Source organism: Lupinus angustifolius, chromosome LG20 (genome assembly GCF_001865875.1).
Source record: "Lupinus angustifolius cultivar Tanjil chromosome LG20, LupAngTanjil_v1.0, whole genome shotgun sequence".
Lineage (NCBI taxonomy): Eukaryota > Viridiplantae > Streptophyta > Magnoliopsida > Fabales > Fabaceae > Lupinus > Lupinus angustifolius.
In genome coordinates, this window is record NC_032028.1 from 14897660 (window position 1) to 14916859 (window position 19200).

Here is a 19200-nt window from a genome sequence, read left to right on the forward strand (position 1 = left end):
AATGTTTTAAAACAAATAAGATATTGTATCCCTCAAATAACAATTATTACAAAGTTCACCTACTCAATCTCAAAATAGTTTTTCAGTCTAACCTTATCTCTAATTTGTTTCCATATTAAGAAAGGAATTGGAGATAATAAAAAATTTCAAAGATTAACAATGAATTTATAAATAACATAACTGTAGAAACAAAAAAAAAACGACATGTAGTTGGCAATTGTGTAATGGGTACACGTTGAAGCACACTAGTAAAGTTAGAATATCGTGCATGGTTATGTGGATCATATATGAGTACATTTTCATATTGTACAATTGTTATTCATGGTAATGAATTTGAAGTATTCACTTAATTCAGCTTGCTTGCAATGACCATAACTTCATTAAAAGATCCAAAATCTAAGCCACAAAATACTGAGTCTTGTACCTTGTTGCCTCCTCATTCAAAATGCCACGCTTTTACATCCCTGCATTTTCTCCACCAATGCCATATATATATGTAAGAAGTATAAGCTGCCAATTAAGAAGCTTTTAACCATTTAACCATTTTTAGCATCAGACACTATTGTTCTTTTACACAAAAAAGTGATTGTTAGATTAAGAACAATTCAATGAAGATACTACAAAATTTGTCATTACTACTTGCCTTCTGTCTCTATTGTTTGCCTATAGTGATACAAGGATCAGATCAAAATGAAAGAAAGGTAAACAAGTTTAAAAGTTTCAGTTTCCTGACTCCCTATGGGCTTATTTTGAAGAAATGAGACCCCTCCGGGTATTGGATTCTATAGTACTGAAATGTGAGGAGAATGAGAAATTTACATGTTTTTAAATTATTTAATTTAAAAGTAATTAGAAATCTAAACCCTTAAAAAAAATTGGTGTCACTTATCAACATCTTATCTAATATTGCACTCTTTAGAGAGGATTTGCACTCTATTTTGAATAACTTGCCAACTCTCTCATTGTAGAAGTTTCATGTCACAAGACTATTTAATGCAACTTCTTATTCTTCCCTTATTTTCCCTTGGAAGTGTATATATAAAATGTTTGAGCATTGAATTTTTGACATTTTGTTACCTACTTGTTCATCTTCATTTTCTCTATATACATTTCATTAAATACATCAAAAAAACATTGGACACTGAATTGGGGTGCAAGTTTACTTGTTCATCTTCATTTTCTCTTTACATTTCATTAAATACATCAAAAAAACATTGGACACTGAATTGGGGTGCAAGTTTATTTATTCACATACCATTTTCCATATATACAAATATGTAATGGTGATTGATGATCAACTTTATTGATATGAAATTTATTATAAAAATACAGCCTTACATTGTTTACATGGGAGAAATCCCAATGGGTAGAACCTATGCCATAAAAGAGCACCACCTCAACTTGCTGGAAGCTGTGACGGGAAGGTAATAGTTTCAGTTTTTAAATTTGTATTAGTTAGTTAAATTTTGGAGAAAAATAAATGAGATGAGAATGTTTTTAATTTCAAAATAAGTATATTTATGGCTCATATATATTTATTTTCCCTATTTTTCTCTCCAAAATTCAACTCACAAAATTAAAGTTGAATTTTGGTAAAAGGGAAATGTTTAACTTTCATCTTTTTCACTTTTCCCCTCCAAAACTAGAGTTACAAAAAGAATAAATACTTTCGCCCACTAAAATTATAATGTCATAATTTTAATTTATGTCATTACGAGCTCTCATTATAATTATGTGGATTGATTCATTACTATTATTACACGGCATTTCTTAATGATCAAATTCTCTTTCATTTTTCTACAGCCAACAGATAGCCAAACAAATCAGAATACATAGCTATGGGAAGAGCTTCAATGGATTCGTTGCCCGTCTTTTGCCACGTGAAGCAAAGAGATTACTAGGCACTACTACTATTGCACTTATCTGACTTTGCACAGTGAATTTGGTGCATGCATTTCTTTCAAATTACAAACTCTATCACATGTCTCAATATTCTGGTTATGGTGATTGCAGCAACCACATCATATTATAACTGTGATAATATGGCTGTATCTGGCTGAAATGCAACCACATTTGGGTTACATCAATTTGCATTAAACTGTAAATTCAAAAATATTTTTTAATCACAGTAAAATTAACACAACAACAATCACAATCATCCACAATTACACTAACCACGTGGCAGCCTAGACCACATTTTAAGACATTAGGGTTACATGAGTTTGCATCATACTGCAAATTCAAAAATATTTTTTAATCACAATAAAATTAACATTACAACAATCACAATGACCCACAATTATAGTAACTACGTCACAGCCTAGACCACATTTTAAGACATTGGGTGTATGTTTAAATTTTTTACCAAATTGACCAAAAATGTATAAAGTTTTCTGTAATATAAAGAACTATTAGAGATTCTATCTCAATGCTCTTTTTAAAAAAAGATAAAAACTTAGGACATAAGTTATCTTTGATACTCATATATTTATCATTCATTGATATTTAATTTCATGCAGGAGAGGAAAATGTGATATCTGTGTTTCCAAATACACATAATAAATTACACACAACAAGGTCATGGGATTATCTGGGAATGCCCTTAAATGTGAACAGACGCCTCAATATAGAGAGCAATATCATTGTTGGTCTCTTAGACACAGGTACAAAAATTATTTCTGTAATATGCAAACAACTATAAGTGGATGATAAGTTCTTCATATATTTGATTTTTACTTATTATTTTTTTCCAACTTTAAATAGGAATTTCGCTCGATTGCCCAAGTTTTAATGATAAGGGTTTTGGGCCTCCACCACCTAGATGGAAGGGTAAATGTGTTACTACTGCAAATTTCACTGGCTGCAACAAGTATTCTTCTCTCCATGCACTTTTTTCTTCTCACATCACATAATAGTTTAAATTTTCTGAGTTTTTGTTATTCACTTTAGTGATTAATAACAATGGAAAAGAGTGGTCCACTTATTTGTAGAATACAAATCGAAGAACATACTCGAATTTCAATATGTATCTCTACAACTACACTACTTCAAAACATATGTTACATTGCTCCTCACCTACACTCATACAAATCTACTATTTGTATTGTCTGAAAAAGGGTTTCTCACAAGGTTTTAAATTACGGGTAAATGTAACAAATGCAGCCAAACGAGTCCCGAAGCCTTAACATATCAATGTGGGACAACACATTCCACCCTTAATTTATATAAATGAGAGATGACAAATTTCTTGCATGAAATTTTATACAAAGTTGATCATGTCATTACCTATGATGCATGTACAGCAAGGTGATTGGAGCAAAATACTTCTACCTAGAACAACCTGTCATAGAGAATGCCAGCCCTATGGACGAAGACGGCCATGGCACTCACACATCCTCCACGGCTGCAGGCGTGCCAGTGGCAGGTGCTAGTGTTGATGGCATAGGCCGAGGCACGGCGCGTGGCGGAGTCCCATCCGCCCGCATAGCTATGTACAAGGTCTGCTGGGAGTCAGGATGTAGTGACATGGACATGTTGGCTGCTTTTGACGAGGCCATAGCTGATGGTGTCAACTTGATATCAGTGTCTATAGGGGGCCCACCTAGGGACTTTTTCAGTGACCCTATTGCTATTGGATCATTTCATGCTATGAGGAGAGGGATTCTTACTTCTTGTTCAGCTGGGAATGATGGTCCTGATCTTAAAAGTGTTGAAAATGTGGCTCCTTGGATTATGACTGTGGCAGCTTCTTCCATGGATAGAGAGTTCACAACAATGGTAGCCTTAGGTGATGGCAAGAATGCTACTGTAAGTTGTATACTTGTATTCATCTCACATTCTTTCTTTGTGCTACTTCTCTTTGTAAGGTTATTTCGACTTCTACACCATAAAAAAACCTTGTTTAATATTCCAAGGTTTGAATTTAACAAGGTAGTTTGTTTATGCCTACACTTGTTCAGTATGTTGTTGATGTTTGTTCTAAAAAAAGACTTTCCTAGTTTGTACAATGTTTCAAGGAAATATATAACTTTCATATCATACCAATATTAAATATGAGCATCTTTCTCACCTATTTAAGATATCAGGATTTATGAGTATTTATGAAAAATTTATGTGTATCAGACATGAAAAATAGGTTCTTTTTTTCTTTTCTTATGCAAATAACTTATTCTGTTGGTTATTTGATTGCAGGGAATATCTATTAATACCTTTACCCCTGAGAACAAAATGTACCCATTGACTAGTGGAGCCCTTGCTGCTAATCATAGCAGAGATGACTATGGCAATGCAAGGTATTTTTATTGTTATTGATAATAATCCCTGACATAATTAGAAGTAGAAAAAAGTGTATTTGCTCAAATATTAGCTAGTTATCAGTTTGAGACATAAAACTATGATGCAGTTCTTGTGATCCTGATACTTTGAGCAAGGAAAAGGTGATGGGCAGGATTGTGTACTGCCTTGGGCAAGGCAACCAGGACTGGAACATCAAAGAATTAGGCGGAGCAGGGACCATTGTTGCCCTTGATGAGAGAGCCGATTACGGCTCCATCACAATTATTCCAGGGTCCTATGTTGATGCCAATAATGTAGGCAAACAGATTGAGCTCTACATCAACTCCACCAAGTAAGCTAACTAAATCAATATGCAGTATGTGTTTTTCTTGTCATGTGGTTTCATGAAAGAGATGTAGACACAAATTGTAACTATATTATTAGTTATCGGATTCTCTTGTTAATCCTGCTTACATCATACACCTTTTCCTGGCATACCACATAATGCTCTAATTCATGGTACCTCAAATGGAAATGAAGTGTTATCATTATATGATAAGAAGTTACGAACTGCTTACCGGTACCACAGACCTGATGATCAATGTTTTTGTTTATCTCTCTCGTCCACGTGACCAAATGACAAGTAAAAAGAATGAGGGGACCTATTTGTTTACACCATACAGAAATTGGTAATTACTGTTAGAACTCTGACAAATATTTTTTGCATTAACTTGAATTCAGGGATCCTGTAGCTATTATATACAAGTCAATAAGTACAAGAGTCCCTGCTCCACGTATTATTTCTTTCTCATCCAGAGGTCCTCAATCGATCGCCAACAACATCCTAAAGGTAATCATCCATATATCTTCTCTTCCATCTTCCGAGTTCCACCATTGTGCTCATTCGGTTTGATTCTTCCAAAGTCTAAACTAGTAGATTCTATTTGCAGCCTGATTTGGCTGCTCCTGGAGCAAACATTCTAGCTGGTTATTCTAAACTGCCAAGTCTAACCGGAAATCCTGAAGACACTCGTCACAATGTTTTTAATATCTTATCAGGAACATCCATGGCCTGTCCACATGCTACAGCTGCTGCCGCCTATGTTAAATCCTTCCGCCCTGGATGGAGTCCTGCTGCAATCAAGTCTGCTCTCATGACCACAGGTGAGGACCCTTTCATGATAAAATTTCATCATCTATATTCAAGTGCTGATAATGAGAATAATATTTTTCTTCCCTTTACTACAAATTAGAATTGTATGCAAAAACTATTAAAATTGCAATATTGACAGCAATTTACAATCATGACTGTAGCTACTGCTTATAATAGAACTTGAGGACCATAGATGAAATTTTTGTCTATATTTTGGTTAATTATATCTCATTTAGATGATTTCTAAATATTTGTTTAAATTAAGTATATAAGCAATTTGAACTCATATCAATTGTTCTGGTTCTGTCCTTGTCTCTAAGTATACTCAAAGCTCTATTTGATATATGTGGAATGTCTTGAACTTGCAATATGGTAGAATCCCTCACTCCCTAAAATGTAAATAAATTAAAGAAGTTAGAATTATATGATTGGATTATGAAATTCTTGGTGAACAAGAAGATCATAAATTTCTGATCTTTTTGGCCTCTATGATTCAGCCACTCCAATGAGTATCAAAGACAATTCAGCAGAGCTAGGATCTGGTTCAGGGCAGATAAACCCACTAAGAGCAATACATCCTGGCCTACTTTATGACATGAATATGAACTCCTATATTGCCTATCTATGCAAAGAAGGCTACACCAACACCAACATTGATATACTAATTGGCAGCAAAGGCTTCAATTGCTCCACCATTGCCCCTCCTCCACAAAGCACTGATGGAATCAACTACCCTTCAATGCATCTCCGGATCTTATCTCCGGATTCCGAAATTTCCGCAATCTTTTATAGGAGTGTGACCAATGTAGGACAGGCAAATTCAACTTACAAGGCTATAGTCACAGCACCTAAGGGTCTTTCCATTGAGGTTGTCCCAGACATATTGCAGTTTAGTAGGGTGCGCCAAGAGCTGTCATTCAAGGTTGTTCTTAAGGGACCTCCAATGCCAATGGAGGTAAACATATTATCAGCATCAATTGAATGGAATGACTCTAGACACAGTGTTAGAAGTCCTATTCTTGTTTATAAAGAATAAGGTAATTTTATGAAGTGGAGGATGCAAGTTTTCAAATCTAGGCAGAGAGTATAATTGAGGATGTAACTTATGGTTTTCAGAGTTTTTATAACCACATTGTGGCGGCCATAAAATTAGAGTAGGGATCCTTTCCTAATATGGAGAGATAAATATTGGACAAAACAAAATGTTGTGATACTTATATCTTTTATATATAATAAAATAACATTTTTCCCACTTAAAATAAAAGGAAAAAAATACCTTTAAAATGAAGTAGAAAAAAGTGCATGGAACCTTCATGAATTTTATGCCTTTTATAATTAGACATCATAAACTATTTTTTCTTCATAATTACTCCATAACTTTATTTGTTTTGTGAAATTGATTCCCATATAAATATAATAATGTTAAATTACTAAAACACTATCATGAGACTCTAGGAGCAATAAGTCTACCAATAGTAACAAAGGCGGGTTGAGTGTTAAATGTTACATTGTCTATTGTCAATAAGCAGGTTCAGTTGTCTAATATATATTATAATAATGTTTGAAAAGGTATAATTTAACTTTTTGACATAAAGAATAACAAAGACATGATATATATTACCATAAATGCTTCATCAGAGTCAGATTAACAAAAGTTGCCTCTCCCAATAGTCATATTCATTCCCATGTTAAATGGTTCAACCACGATAATGGGAAAGGCTTCTATTAAAATTATATAATAATAATAATGACACTCAAAACTTAAAAAAAAAAACATAAAGTAAAAAAATTTCATTATTAGAAATTTAAAATTACATATATGTAGAGACTAATTTTATTAATAATTAAAGTTTAAAGAGTAATTATGAAGAACAAATAGTTTATAGTATCTAATTGCAAAAGTCATAAAGTATAAGTAGATTTTATGAACTTTTCCCAATAAAGTAAGATAGAACAACGCAATTAATATCTTGAAGATTCTCCCTATTCTAGTCTAGCACAAGGTTTTAGTGATTTTAGTATTGTTGATACATCTTTAAGTAGTCAATGATACAATCCAATGCATCCAACATATTATAAAATGCTTAATATACAACACTCAATATGCAAGTGGACTAGTTGCATCTTACTAGTCATCAAACAGGAAGACTTCGCTCAACAAGCACATCGTCACTCAACGAGAATGAGGGGGAAATTTTGCATTCTCGAATGTCATGGCTCGCTCAGAGAGAAATAAGGTCTCACTTAGCGAGCACACCGTTGCTGAATGAGAATGAGGCAAGAAGTTTTGTATTATAGAGTGTTAGGACTTTCTCAACGAGCCACTCGTCGCTGAATATCTCGAGACGAGCTTTTCTAGAGATCATCGCTGCCCATTTTAGCTCAAAATGCTCACACTTATACAATTTCAATGCGTAAATGTGTATAAATTATCTTAGTGTACAACTAGAAAATATCATTCATGAATGTATCAATTAGATAGAAAAAAGGGTGTGAAAAGCTTAAAAAATGTAGAAAGCATCTTGCTTAGTGAGAATGAAGACCTCGCTCCGCAAGAATGAAGGTCTCGATCAAAAAGCGTAGAGTCCATCACTGAGAATAAGGCAAGAAGTTTTTCATTTTGGAGCATCGGGACTCACTTAGCGAGCTTCTCGTTGCTTAACAATAATTAAATACCTAGTTGAGTGATTCATGTCTCGCTCAATGAAGCTCGCTTTTCTAGAGGTCGTTGCTCAACAAGGACACTCTAGCTGAGCGAGAGTGCTCAACCCTACACCACTTTAAAGACAATAATATATTCATTTTTGTGGGAACGCCCCATTCTTCTCCATTTTCGGTTCCTTGGCATTATAGTTGTAGTATATTTTTTTAATCGGGAAAGCTGAGATATAAAGTATTTAATTAAATCAATAAGATATATTCTCTACTTTTCCCACTGCATAATTTGTTTCTTTGTTTTCAATTGAAACAAATCTTTAGATATTTTTACGAAGGTTTTACTCCACCTTGATTTAACTAGATTGATTATTCATTTTTTCTCGATTGACATCTTGAATTCTTGATTTTGATTTACGATACACATGTGTGAGTTAGAGTATTCTAATTCAACGTTATAATGAATCTTGAAGTGTAGACAAGTCTTGAAAACATATATATGTTAACCATAGATGAGTCTTGAATATTGACAAGTCAATTTTCAAGCAACTATGAAAATAGACTTTGACCGTTGTTTTAACGATATAAATGATTACAAATTCAATGACCACCTATTTTGTTCTTTTGTGGTTGATCGGATAGGTCAGACTGGAATTTTGTGCAAGAGCTCTTCTAGTATCTGGATGGAGGTTGACTTGGACCCTTCAATGGAGGTACCTGAAAAGACTCTTTGACGATCAAGTCAATATGAGTATATTTGTGGTAGGAAGTAGATAATATATCTTAGAGAATAAGTAATGAGTGAATAGTAATGAATAGAGATACTTCATGTTGGAAGGAGACTCATATTTGTAGTCGTTGAGATGGATGACATGAATCTAGATGGTACTATTGGCCTGGCCGATGATTTTGGCCTATCGAGGGATGGTTTTTCCATGTCATATGGATTTGGCAGGCTCGTACTCTATGCATAGTTGACTTGTTGCATGTGGCAGGTTTGGTAGCCGCATCTCAGGCTTGTCTTTCTCGTGTTGGCAAGAGGGCAGGTGGGGCTGCAAGTGGTACGCTGGAGCATTGTTGGGGGCATGTCAAGCGAAGGTGGTCCCAAACCTGGCCTGGTGAGTTCGGTCAATGAGTATGTTAAGTCTTGTCATTAAGGCGTTTATGGTGTGGGGTACTCGAGTGTGGGTCATTCTATGTTTGATTTTTTCTTTGAAGCCTCTTGCTGAAGAATTTGCTCTAGAGCCGACCAACTGTTCATCTTCATCTTCTTCAGACTACTTTTATTAGATAACTTCTTTCTCCTTACTCTTCTGATAATGGTCTCCTCTGCGGAGCATGAGCTTAGCTTAGATAGCAAGCATGTTTTGTTCGAGCCTCCACCTATCTTCACTATCCCTTCCCCTGGAATCTGAGAGGAGGTAGAGTGATCTCTCACTCCAAAACTCGATGGCCGAATGGAGAAAGAGAATGGCAAGATGGGGGAAACGCTAGTGATCGAGGCCTTACCCGATACAAATAATATAACAATTAAGAACTGTAGTACTAGAAAGTGACTCATAGGTCGTTTACCAAGGATTATCTTTCAAGCAAAGTTTCAAACACCTTATACTCACACATACAAAGGGGGGTTTTGTTGTTGGATTAGTATGAATAATAAGCAAATTCAAAAATAGTAAATAACAATATGATAAAATGGCTAAATCCCTTTGGTTCGTTTGTTCACAACTCAATCCTCGGTTTCAAAAGTTTATTTTCATATTCCAACCATTAACTTCTGAATTTGTTGAGAATCAATTAACTAAGTGATAATCAATTCAAAGTTACATCACCTAAACCTCTAACTAGGCAAAATCAGTATAAGCATGAAACGATTAACAAATTCACACGAACTAAGCATTCATGCACTAGAGAGAGAAAATCAACTAAGTGAAGATAAACTCAACCAACCAGTTTCTAAGCAATGGAATTAAGCAAACCATATCCAGAAATAAGATAGAAGAAATCAACAATAAAGAAACCGAAAATGCATTAATAACAATACCTCAAGAGTTGTGATACATTATCAAAGGAACTTAGTCCATAAATTTAGCCTTCCATGGCAATGGAAGAACAAACCGAAAATGACAAATGAAGAAGAAGTGAAACCCCAACAGAGAAAAAAGAGGGGAAAACGGAAATGTGCGTGTTTCAAAGTGAGGAAAAGTAAAGTGTGTGTGTTTGGAGTGGGGAATCCAAATTTAACCCCTCCAACACACATAAAACTAAATTGGGCCTAAACAATGGGCCCAAAGCTAAATTACAATAAAAAAAATCTCCTAAAATAAAAATACAATATTCACTTGAACACATATCCTCCACTTCCATCCATAATGCCCAAAATGTCATTGATGCCAAATATGAAATGAAAATGATAATAGATTTAATGAGGCTAAATAATCTCAAATTAACTCATTTTAGGAATATTAGTCCAATAAAGTCTAAAACACTAAACGATGTGAAACAAAGTCAATTAGGCACCAAGAATCACCAATCACGCTAAATTAAGGTTATGAATAGTGTGTAATATATTGTTCATCAAATACCCCCACACTTAACCTTTTGCACTCCTGGCCAAAATCAAGAAATAAGGCTATGCTAACCAATATGCACCAAAGTGAGTCATGCAAGAAGATCACAAAAACTAGAAACCTAAGAAAATCACATATTTCACAATGAAATCTAGGAAATGCAATGAAATGAGCAAAATCATACACACAAGAGTAAAAGAATCAAATCAAGATATCCATGAACATCATCCAATGAATTCAAGTATGCCAAGAAATCAATCAAACCAAGAGGCGAGTCACAACAATGATAGAATCTCACAAGATATACTCTCTAAAGTGTTTACACTCATGTGTCTTAGGTTTCAAGTGTTTACACTCAAACCACTTCATGAAAACAAACACAACCATAGGCTTGACAAGCCTCTAACATCGACATCATAAGGACATACACATAAAGATCAAAAGGACTTTTCAAGGCTGTAATGGGGCAAAGGACAATGTAGGATAAATATGGGATATGTAGGTAACACCAAATGGAATATAGGAGCAATGGGGAATAAGTAAAAAGTAAGCAAAAATCAACCCAAAATAAGACAAAATCTCTAATTCCAATCTTCTTTGCCTTACTCAACCTTTTTTTCACTTTTGTTTTTCTTTTTGTTGTTTTTCTTTTTTCTTTTCGTTTTTTAAAGAATAACACGTATGTACACAATTGTATCAACCATCATTAAGACATAACCAAGAATCCACAAGAGTTGAAGAACAATGCACCCTTTCTTACTTAATACTCATTCCCAAAACAATTCCAAAGCTCCAAAATTCTCTAAGGTTAGGACAATCATGGTTTTTCACTTATAAGCTTGTAATGAACTAAATAACAATGAAATAGGTAAAAGGCTCAAAGGGGCTATCAAAGGATAAATTTGTTCAAGGTAGGCTTATATGGCTAAGTGGCTTATTCAAAAGAAATGCCTAGATCACTTCAGTATGCGCATGTGAATATCAAGTATCAACAAGAAACACGTCAAGTTCTAGAGTGCAAGTAATCAAGAGTACAATCACACATGAAAGAATATTATATGGCATACATCAATCCATCCATAATTAAAGCTTAAATTCTCACAAGGGACAAGTCTATCATAATTGTTTCAACCTCTTAATTCTCAAAAACTGAAAGTGCAATGTGTCAAGAGTGCGCTTATGCTTGCCTATATTTTGATGAAGACAAAGGACTTAGTGAAAGCTTAAATACAACTCAACAAATCAACATGCCAAAGATTCAAGAGCTTCATGTCTAGACTGGAGTCTTAGACGTGTCTTAGTTATTGAGTCTAGGTTAGGTAAACCTAGATGCAAATCTCACAAAGTCTAAAAACTATCGTATCATTTATATGAGACATGCCATCTAGTTTATTATATGTTCATGCATTAATCATACATGTTATTTGTGCATTTTAGGCATAACATAAAGGTAAAACATGTATAGCTGATAATCATAACATATAGGTAGTTTACCAATTAACATCTTAACTAGAATAGTTAATCGATTAAGTGAAGCTTTAATTGATTAACGCGAAAACAGTTTTTAAACAGTTTCAACAGATAACTGAAAAAACGGATTTCAGTTACTCTCTAACAGCCCGTTAATCGATTAACATGCAACATAATCGATTAACTGGGTGAAAAACAACTTTTCTATATAAACTGTTTTTAACAGATTTCAAATACGATTTTATACATTCATACATTCATATTAGAATTGCTAAGTTGCGTATTTTCATGTTCATGTATGTCATATAGGTAAAGGGAATTGCATGTGAGATTAGAGTGAGATAGTATTATGCTTAGGATTAACATGTCATCAATTGTGTATTATCAAATGTGTTCTTCATCCTATCTTGTTCTTGCATGATTCTTTCACTACTGTTTAGAGATCTATTAATGGTAGAAATTACATTTTCTTCATGATTTTCATCTTATACATATTCATAGTAATTGTGAGATTTGTATAGGTTTATAGCTTGTTCTTTCTTGTTATATTTGAGCTATTTTAGTGCTTCACATTACTTTGTTCTTTGTATTGTTTGTGTAACAAGGGAAGTCATCTTTTGGTGCCGTACTACCAAAGAGATCAGAGAGTCTTCACCAAGACTTGGAGGTCTTGAGTTTAGAGCATACTCTTGGCTGGGGCTGGATCGTAGGGGTGATTGGGTAAGATCAAACCAAGGTATAGGTTCTGGGAACTCAAGAAAGGAGCGTTCAAGGTCTTGTAATTGGAAGTGTGTTTGTAAGGCACACTGGTTTCAATTTTAGTGAAGAAAAATCTCCCGGATCAGAGGGGAGACTAGATGTAGTTTTGCAGTGGACCGCAAAACGAACCAGTATAAAAACCTTGTTGGAGGTTGTTTCTTTCCCTTATCTCTTTACTGTTTTTAGTATTTTTAATTGCCTATTGTAGCTAATATTTTGAATATAGCATTACTGCCAAATAAAGGTCATCTGTGTTCAAATATATCTGCTATATTAATTCTGTATAATCTGTAATTGGCTGCATAATCGAGCCAGTCAACAACTGCTTATTTTGTGTGACTTAATCGATTAAGTCATAGCTTTAATCGATTAACTGGGCAAGTTTCCAGAATAGGGCTTTGGTGCAAATAGAAGTACGTGGGAACCACAACACCTATTCAACCCCCCTTCTAGGTGTATTCTATCACTGATACCTAACAAGTGGTATCAGAGCTAGTACGTCGTGCTAGCTCAATCATATTCGTGTGATCCATTAGGGAAATTAAATGGGTTCCACCAACCCCTTTGGCGGTGGTGGTGCATCTATTAACCGCCCTCCTGTATTCAGTGGCGAAGGATATGCCTACTGGAAATTTTGAATGAAAATCTTTATATAGGCCATCGACTCGAATATTTGGGAATCCATAGTGAACGGGCCCTTCGTTCCACAACATTTAGTGGACGATGAACCGAAAGATAAACCGAAAAGTCTATGGAACGATGATGAATGCAAAAAGGTTCAGTATAACCTGCGTGCCAAAAATATCATCACATCGGCCCTATCCTATGATGAGTTCTTTCGGGTTTCGCAGTGCCAAAGTGGTAAAGAAATGTGGGACACTTTACAAGTAACTCACGAAGGCACTAGCGAAGTCAAGCGTGCCAGGCTGAATGCCCTGACACATGAATATGAGTTATTTCGTATGTTACCAAATGAATCCATTGGTGATATGCAAAAACGCTTTACTCATATAGTTAACCATTTAGTTGCCTTGGATAAATTGTTTAACAAAGGAGAGCTTACTAACAAAGTTTTACACTATCTTGACAGGAGATGGCAACCAAAAGTAACAGCTATTATGGAATCAAAGGATCTTGACTCCATGCCTTTGGCGACATTGTTCGGAAAACTTCAAGAACACGAAATGGAGCTTGGACGCCTGACTATGCACGAAGAATCAGATCATAAAAAGAAAAGTATATCTCTCAAGGCAACAACGTCTCAATCCACAGAAGAGAGAGAAAAAGATGAATCTGATTCAGATGTAGACGAAGAAACTTTGAACCTTCTCATTCCAAATTCAGGAAATTTATAAAGAAAGGAGGCTTCAAACGTTTCCAGAAGAAAGAAGCGCGAGAGTCGACCAGAAAAGGCAAGAGTAAAGAGCGCTTCACTTGTCATGAATGTGGTAAGCCAGGACATATGAGGTTCCAATGTCCTACTTACCTCAAGAAGGTTGATTCAGATAAGAGCACTCCTCAGGACTTCAAATCGAAGAAAGCTTATATAGTATGGGATGTACTAGAGGAAGATACGACATCCAGCACCTCAGATGAAGAGGAGACAACAAAGCTATGCTTAATGACTAGAACAGATGATGCTTGTTGCTCAAATTCAAAAGAGGTAAACAACGAGGTATATTCTGACACCTCATCCTCTTCATCTGATGATTTACCCTCTTATGAGGAGTTATATGATGTGTACGTCGAATTGCATGATGAGTTAAAGAAATTAGCTACGATTAGTTCCGATATAAAAAGAGTAATCCTGCTAAATGAACAAAAAATAGTTTCATTACAAAAAGAATTGGATGAACTAAAATTGGAAAATGAAACATTAGATTTGATCTATTCTTTTAATGCATGCAATTGCTTTGATAATAATTTATGTCAACCAACTGTCTGTGATTCTTGCGATGATTTGAAAATGAAAATTTGAGATTAAATGAAAATCTCAAAAAACTCATAGAGAGTCAAAACATGTTAGACACTATGCTTAGTAAAACTAGGAATGTTGGTGACCACACCGGGCTAGGATATATTCCCCCTATTCGTAAGGAATTGTTTTATAAAAAGGTTCCTACATGCTTTTATTGTGGCACTCATGGCCATACTTCCTACTCTTGTTATATTAGAAAATATGGTATACCTAGTGGTGTGTATGTATGAATGAAAAAGGGAGATAACTCCCTAGTTACTAACAGAAAATGACCCAACATAACTTGGGTACCTGAAAAAGGCAAGTGATCTATGTTTTGCAGGTATGTCTTCGAGCACATGGACAACATTGGTATCTTGATAGTGGATGCTTGAGATATATGGCGGGTGATAGATCAAAATTCCTAGATCTATCCTTGCAAGAAAAAGAGTTTGTCACTTATGGAGACAACAATAAAGGGAAGATACTTGGCACCGGAACAATTGACAAGTCAAATCAGGCCATGATCGAAAATGTGTTATATGTTGAAGGCCTGGAACACAACCTATTGAGTATCAGCCAACTATGCAATAAAGGTAATCGTGTATCTTTTGATTCTGAGTTTTGTATTATTCGTAACAATGTATCTAATAAAGTTAAGTTTGTCAGATATCATATAAATAATATCGATATGGTTAATCTGGAGGATGCCACTACTCTATTTTCAAAATGCTTTATATCCAAAGAGTTTGACATATGGCTTTGGCATAGGCGTGTCGCTCATATTCACATAAAGCATCTAGGTAAATTGTCTAAAAATAATTTGGTTGATGGGCTGCCAAAACTTGATTTTAAAACTCAAGAAACTTATGACACTTGTCAAAGATGTATACAAGTTAAAAACTCTTTTGCTAAAAAGAATATGATATCCACAACAAGAACTTTGGAGCTTCTCCATATCGACTTGTTTGGACCATCACAAGTTATGAGTAAAAAAGAATGTGATATCCACAACAAGACCTTTGGAGCTTCTCCATATGGACTTGTTTGGACCATCACAGGTTATGAGTTTTGGTGGTAGCTTTTATGCATTAGTGACCGTTGACGATTTCTCTAGATTTACATGGATATGAGTTATTTCGTATGTTACCAAATGAATCTATTGGTGATATGCAAAAACGTTTTACTCATATAGTTAACCATTTAGTTACTTCGGATAAATTGTTTAACAAAGGAGAGCGCGGACATATGAGGTTCCAATGTCCTACTTACCTCAAGAAGGTTGATTCAGATAAGAGTACTCCCCGAGACTTCAAATCGAAGAAAGCTTACATATTATGGGATGTACTAGAGGATGACACAACATCCAACACCTCAGATGAAGAGGAGACAGCAAAGCTATGCTTAATGATGAGAACAGATGATGCCCGTTCCTCAAATTAAAAAGAGGCAAATAGTAAGGTATATTCTGACACCTCATCTACTTCATCTGATAATTCTCCTGCTTATGAGGAATTGTATAATGCGTATGTCGAATTGCATGATGAGTTAAAGAAATTAGCTAGGATTAGTTCCGGCAGGAAAAGAGTAATCCTGCTAAATGAACAAAAAATAGTTTCATTACAAAAAGAATTGGATGAACTAAAATTGGAAAATGAAACATTAGATTTGATCTATTCTTGTAATGCATGCAATTTCTCTGATAATAATTTATGTCAACCAACGGTCTGTGAATCTTGCGATGATTTGAAAAATGAAAATTTGAGATTAAATGAAAAACTCGCAAAACTCACAAATAGTCAAAACATGTTAGACACTATACTTAGTAAAACCAGGAATGTTGGTGACCACACCGGGCTAGGATATATTCCCCCTATGCATAGGAGAAGACCATATATGTGACCTATTAATCGGGCCAATAAGAAATATTTTAATAAAAAGGTTCCTACATACTTTTGTTGTGGCACTCATGGCCACACTTCCTACTCTTGTTGTATTAGAAAATAGGGTATACCTAGTGGCATGTATGTATGGAGGAAAAAGGGAGATAACTCCGTAGTTACTAACAGAAAAGGAGCCAACATAACTTGGGTACCTGAAAAAGGCAAGTGATCTATATTTTGCAAGTATGTCTTCGAGCACATGGACAACATTGGTATCTTGATAGTGGATGCTCGAGACATATAGCGGGTGATAGATCAAAATTCCTAGATCTATCCTTGCTAGAAAAAGGGTTTGTCACTTATGGAGACAACAACAAAGGGAAGATACTTGGCACCAGAACAATTGGCAAGTCAAATCAGGCTGTGATCGAAAATGTGTTATATGTTGAAGGTCTGAAACACAACCTCTTGAGTATCAGCCAACTATGCGATAAAGGTAACCGTGTATCTTTTGATTCTGAGTGTTGTATTATTCGTGACAATATATCTAATAAAGTTAAGTTTACCGGATATTGTATAAATAATATCTATATGGTTAATCTGGAGGATGTCACTATTCTATTTTCAAAATGTTTTATATCCAAAGAGGATGATATCTAGCTTTGGCATAGACGTGTCGCTCATATTCACATAAAGCATCTAGATAAATTGTCTAAAAATAATTTGGTTGATGGGCTGCCAAAACTTGATTTTAAAACTCAAGAAACTTGTGACACTTATTTGGTTGATGGGCTGCCAAAACTTGATTTTAAAACTTAAGAAACTTGTGACACTTGTCAAAGATGTAAACAAGTTAAAAACTCTTTTGCTAAAAAGAATGTGATATCCAGAACAAGACCTTTGGCGCTTCTCCATATGGACTTGTTTGGAGCATCACAAGTTATGAGTTTTGGTGGTAGCTTTTATGCTTTAGTGATCGTTGACGATTTCTCTAGATTCACATGGACACTATTTCTATCGTCCAAGAGCGATGCATTCAAGTTTTTCAAAAACCTTGCCAAACAAATCCAAAATCAGTTTAACCATTAGTATATATTCGATCTGATCATGGTGGCGAATATGAAAACCATTTATTTTATAAATTCTGTAATAAATATGGTATTATGCATCAATTTTCGGCCCCTCGTACCCCTCAACAAAATGGAGTTGTTGGGAGGAAGAATCGAGTCTTAGAGGAGCTTCCTAGAACAATGCTAAATGAAAGTAAGGTTCCTAAATATTTTTCGGCTGATGCAGTGCATACAGCTTGCTATGTGATTAAACATATACTCTTGAGACCTACTTTTTTAAAAACTCCATATGGGAACTTTTAAAAGGTCGTAGACCTAATATTTCTCATTTTCATGCTTTTGGGTGTAAATGCTTTATATTAAATAATGGAAAAAAAAGAGCTTTAAGTAAATTTGATTCAAAAGTTGATGAGGGTATATTTTTGGGGTATTCATTGCATAGTAAAGCTTATCGGGTCTTTAATAAGTATTCAATGCAAGTAGAAGAGTCTATGCATGTCCATTTTGACGATTCTTCTCCAAAAGAGAAGAGGGAGGTATTCTTTGATGATGTTGCAGGTGCTTTGGAAGAAGCATACTCTAAGGACATGGACCAGGACAAAGAAGCAAAAGCAGAGCAAACTATACAAGATGAGCAGCAGGACTTGCCAATCTCGTGGAAAACCAAGAAGGATCATCCACTCGACAAAGTGATAGGAGATATAACTACGGGGGTGGTAACCCATAGCTCTTTACATAAATTTTGTAACTTGTAGCCATTGAGGATGTGCACTGGGGTATAGCTATGCAAGAAGAGCTAAACCAGTTAAAGTGTAATAATGTATGGGACTTGGTCCCTAAGCCTAAAGAACATCCAGTGATTGGTACTAGACAGGTCTTTCATAATAAATTGGATGAATCTGGCTTGATAATCAGAAATAAAGCTCGCTTAGTGGCCAAAGGCTACAACTAGGAGGACGACATCGATTATGATGAGACCTACGCTTCTGTAGCCAGATTAGAGGCCATAAGGATACTTTTATCCTTTGCATCAATTATGAACTTCAAGCTCTTTCAAATGGATGTCAAGAACGCATTCTTGAATGGCTACATTCAAGAGGAGGTATATGTAGATCAACCTCTCGGCTTTGAAAATTTTAAATATCTGAATCATGTATATAAGCTCAAAAAGGTCCTTTATGGTCTGAAACAAGCTCCCAGAGCTTGGTATGGTAGATTGAGCTCTTTCCTCTTGGAAAAAGGGTTCGTGAGGGGTATAGTTGATACTATCCTCTTTATTCGTAGATTAGATAATCATGTGATTTTAGTTCAAATATATGTTGATGATATAATCTTTGGATCTACTAATGACATTCTATGTAAAGAATTTTCTAAGTTGATGCAAGGTGAATTGAAGATGTCGATGATG

The 19200-nt window shown here is 35.1% G+C and overlaps 1 protein-coding gene across 2 annotated transcripts; it reads left to right on the plus strand.

Annotated features, from left to right (window-relative positions):
• LOC109335176 (subtilisin-like protease SBT4.15) lies at positions 538-6631 on the plus strand. Of its 2 annotated transcripts, XM_019571281.1 has the most exons (12): positions 538-701; positions 1333-1424; positions 1804-1901; positions 2520-2663; positions 2764-2869; positions 3303-3807; positions 4192-4292; positions 4403-4627; positions 5017-5125; positions 5226-5439; positions 5926-6452; positions 6514-6631. In XM_019571281.1, exons 1-12 carry the CDS (start codon positions 609-611, stop codon positions 6520-6522), a joined length of 2223 nt encoding a protein of 740 aa, XP_019426826.1. In that variant the 5' UTR covers positions 538-608; the 3' UTR covers positions 6523-6631. The 2 variants fall into 2 exon arrangements, with proteins under 2 accessions (XP_019426826.1, XP_019426825.1); XM_019571280.1 differs by having other exon boundaries at positions 5926-6631.

Excerpts from the sequence above, each read along its gene's own strand:
- LOC109335176 (XM_019571280.1), top strand. The coding sequence starts at position 609 with ATGAAGATACTACAAAATTTGTCATTACTACTTGCCTTCTGTCTCTAT. Across the intron at positions 4,628-5,016 it reads CTCTACATCAACTCCACCAA|GGATCCTGTAGCTATTATAT; the intron begins GTAAGCTAACTA and ends ACTTGAATTCAG. Across the intron at positions 5,126-5,225 it reads TCGCCAACAACATCCTAAAG|CCTGATTTGGCTGCTCCTGG; the intron begins GTAATCATCCAT and ends TTCTATTTGCAG.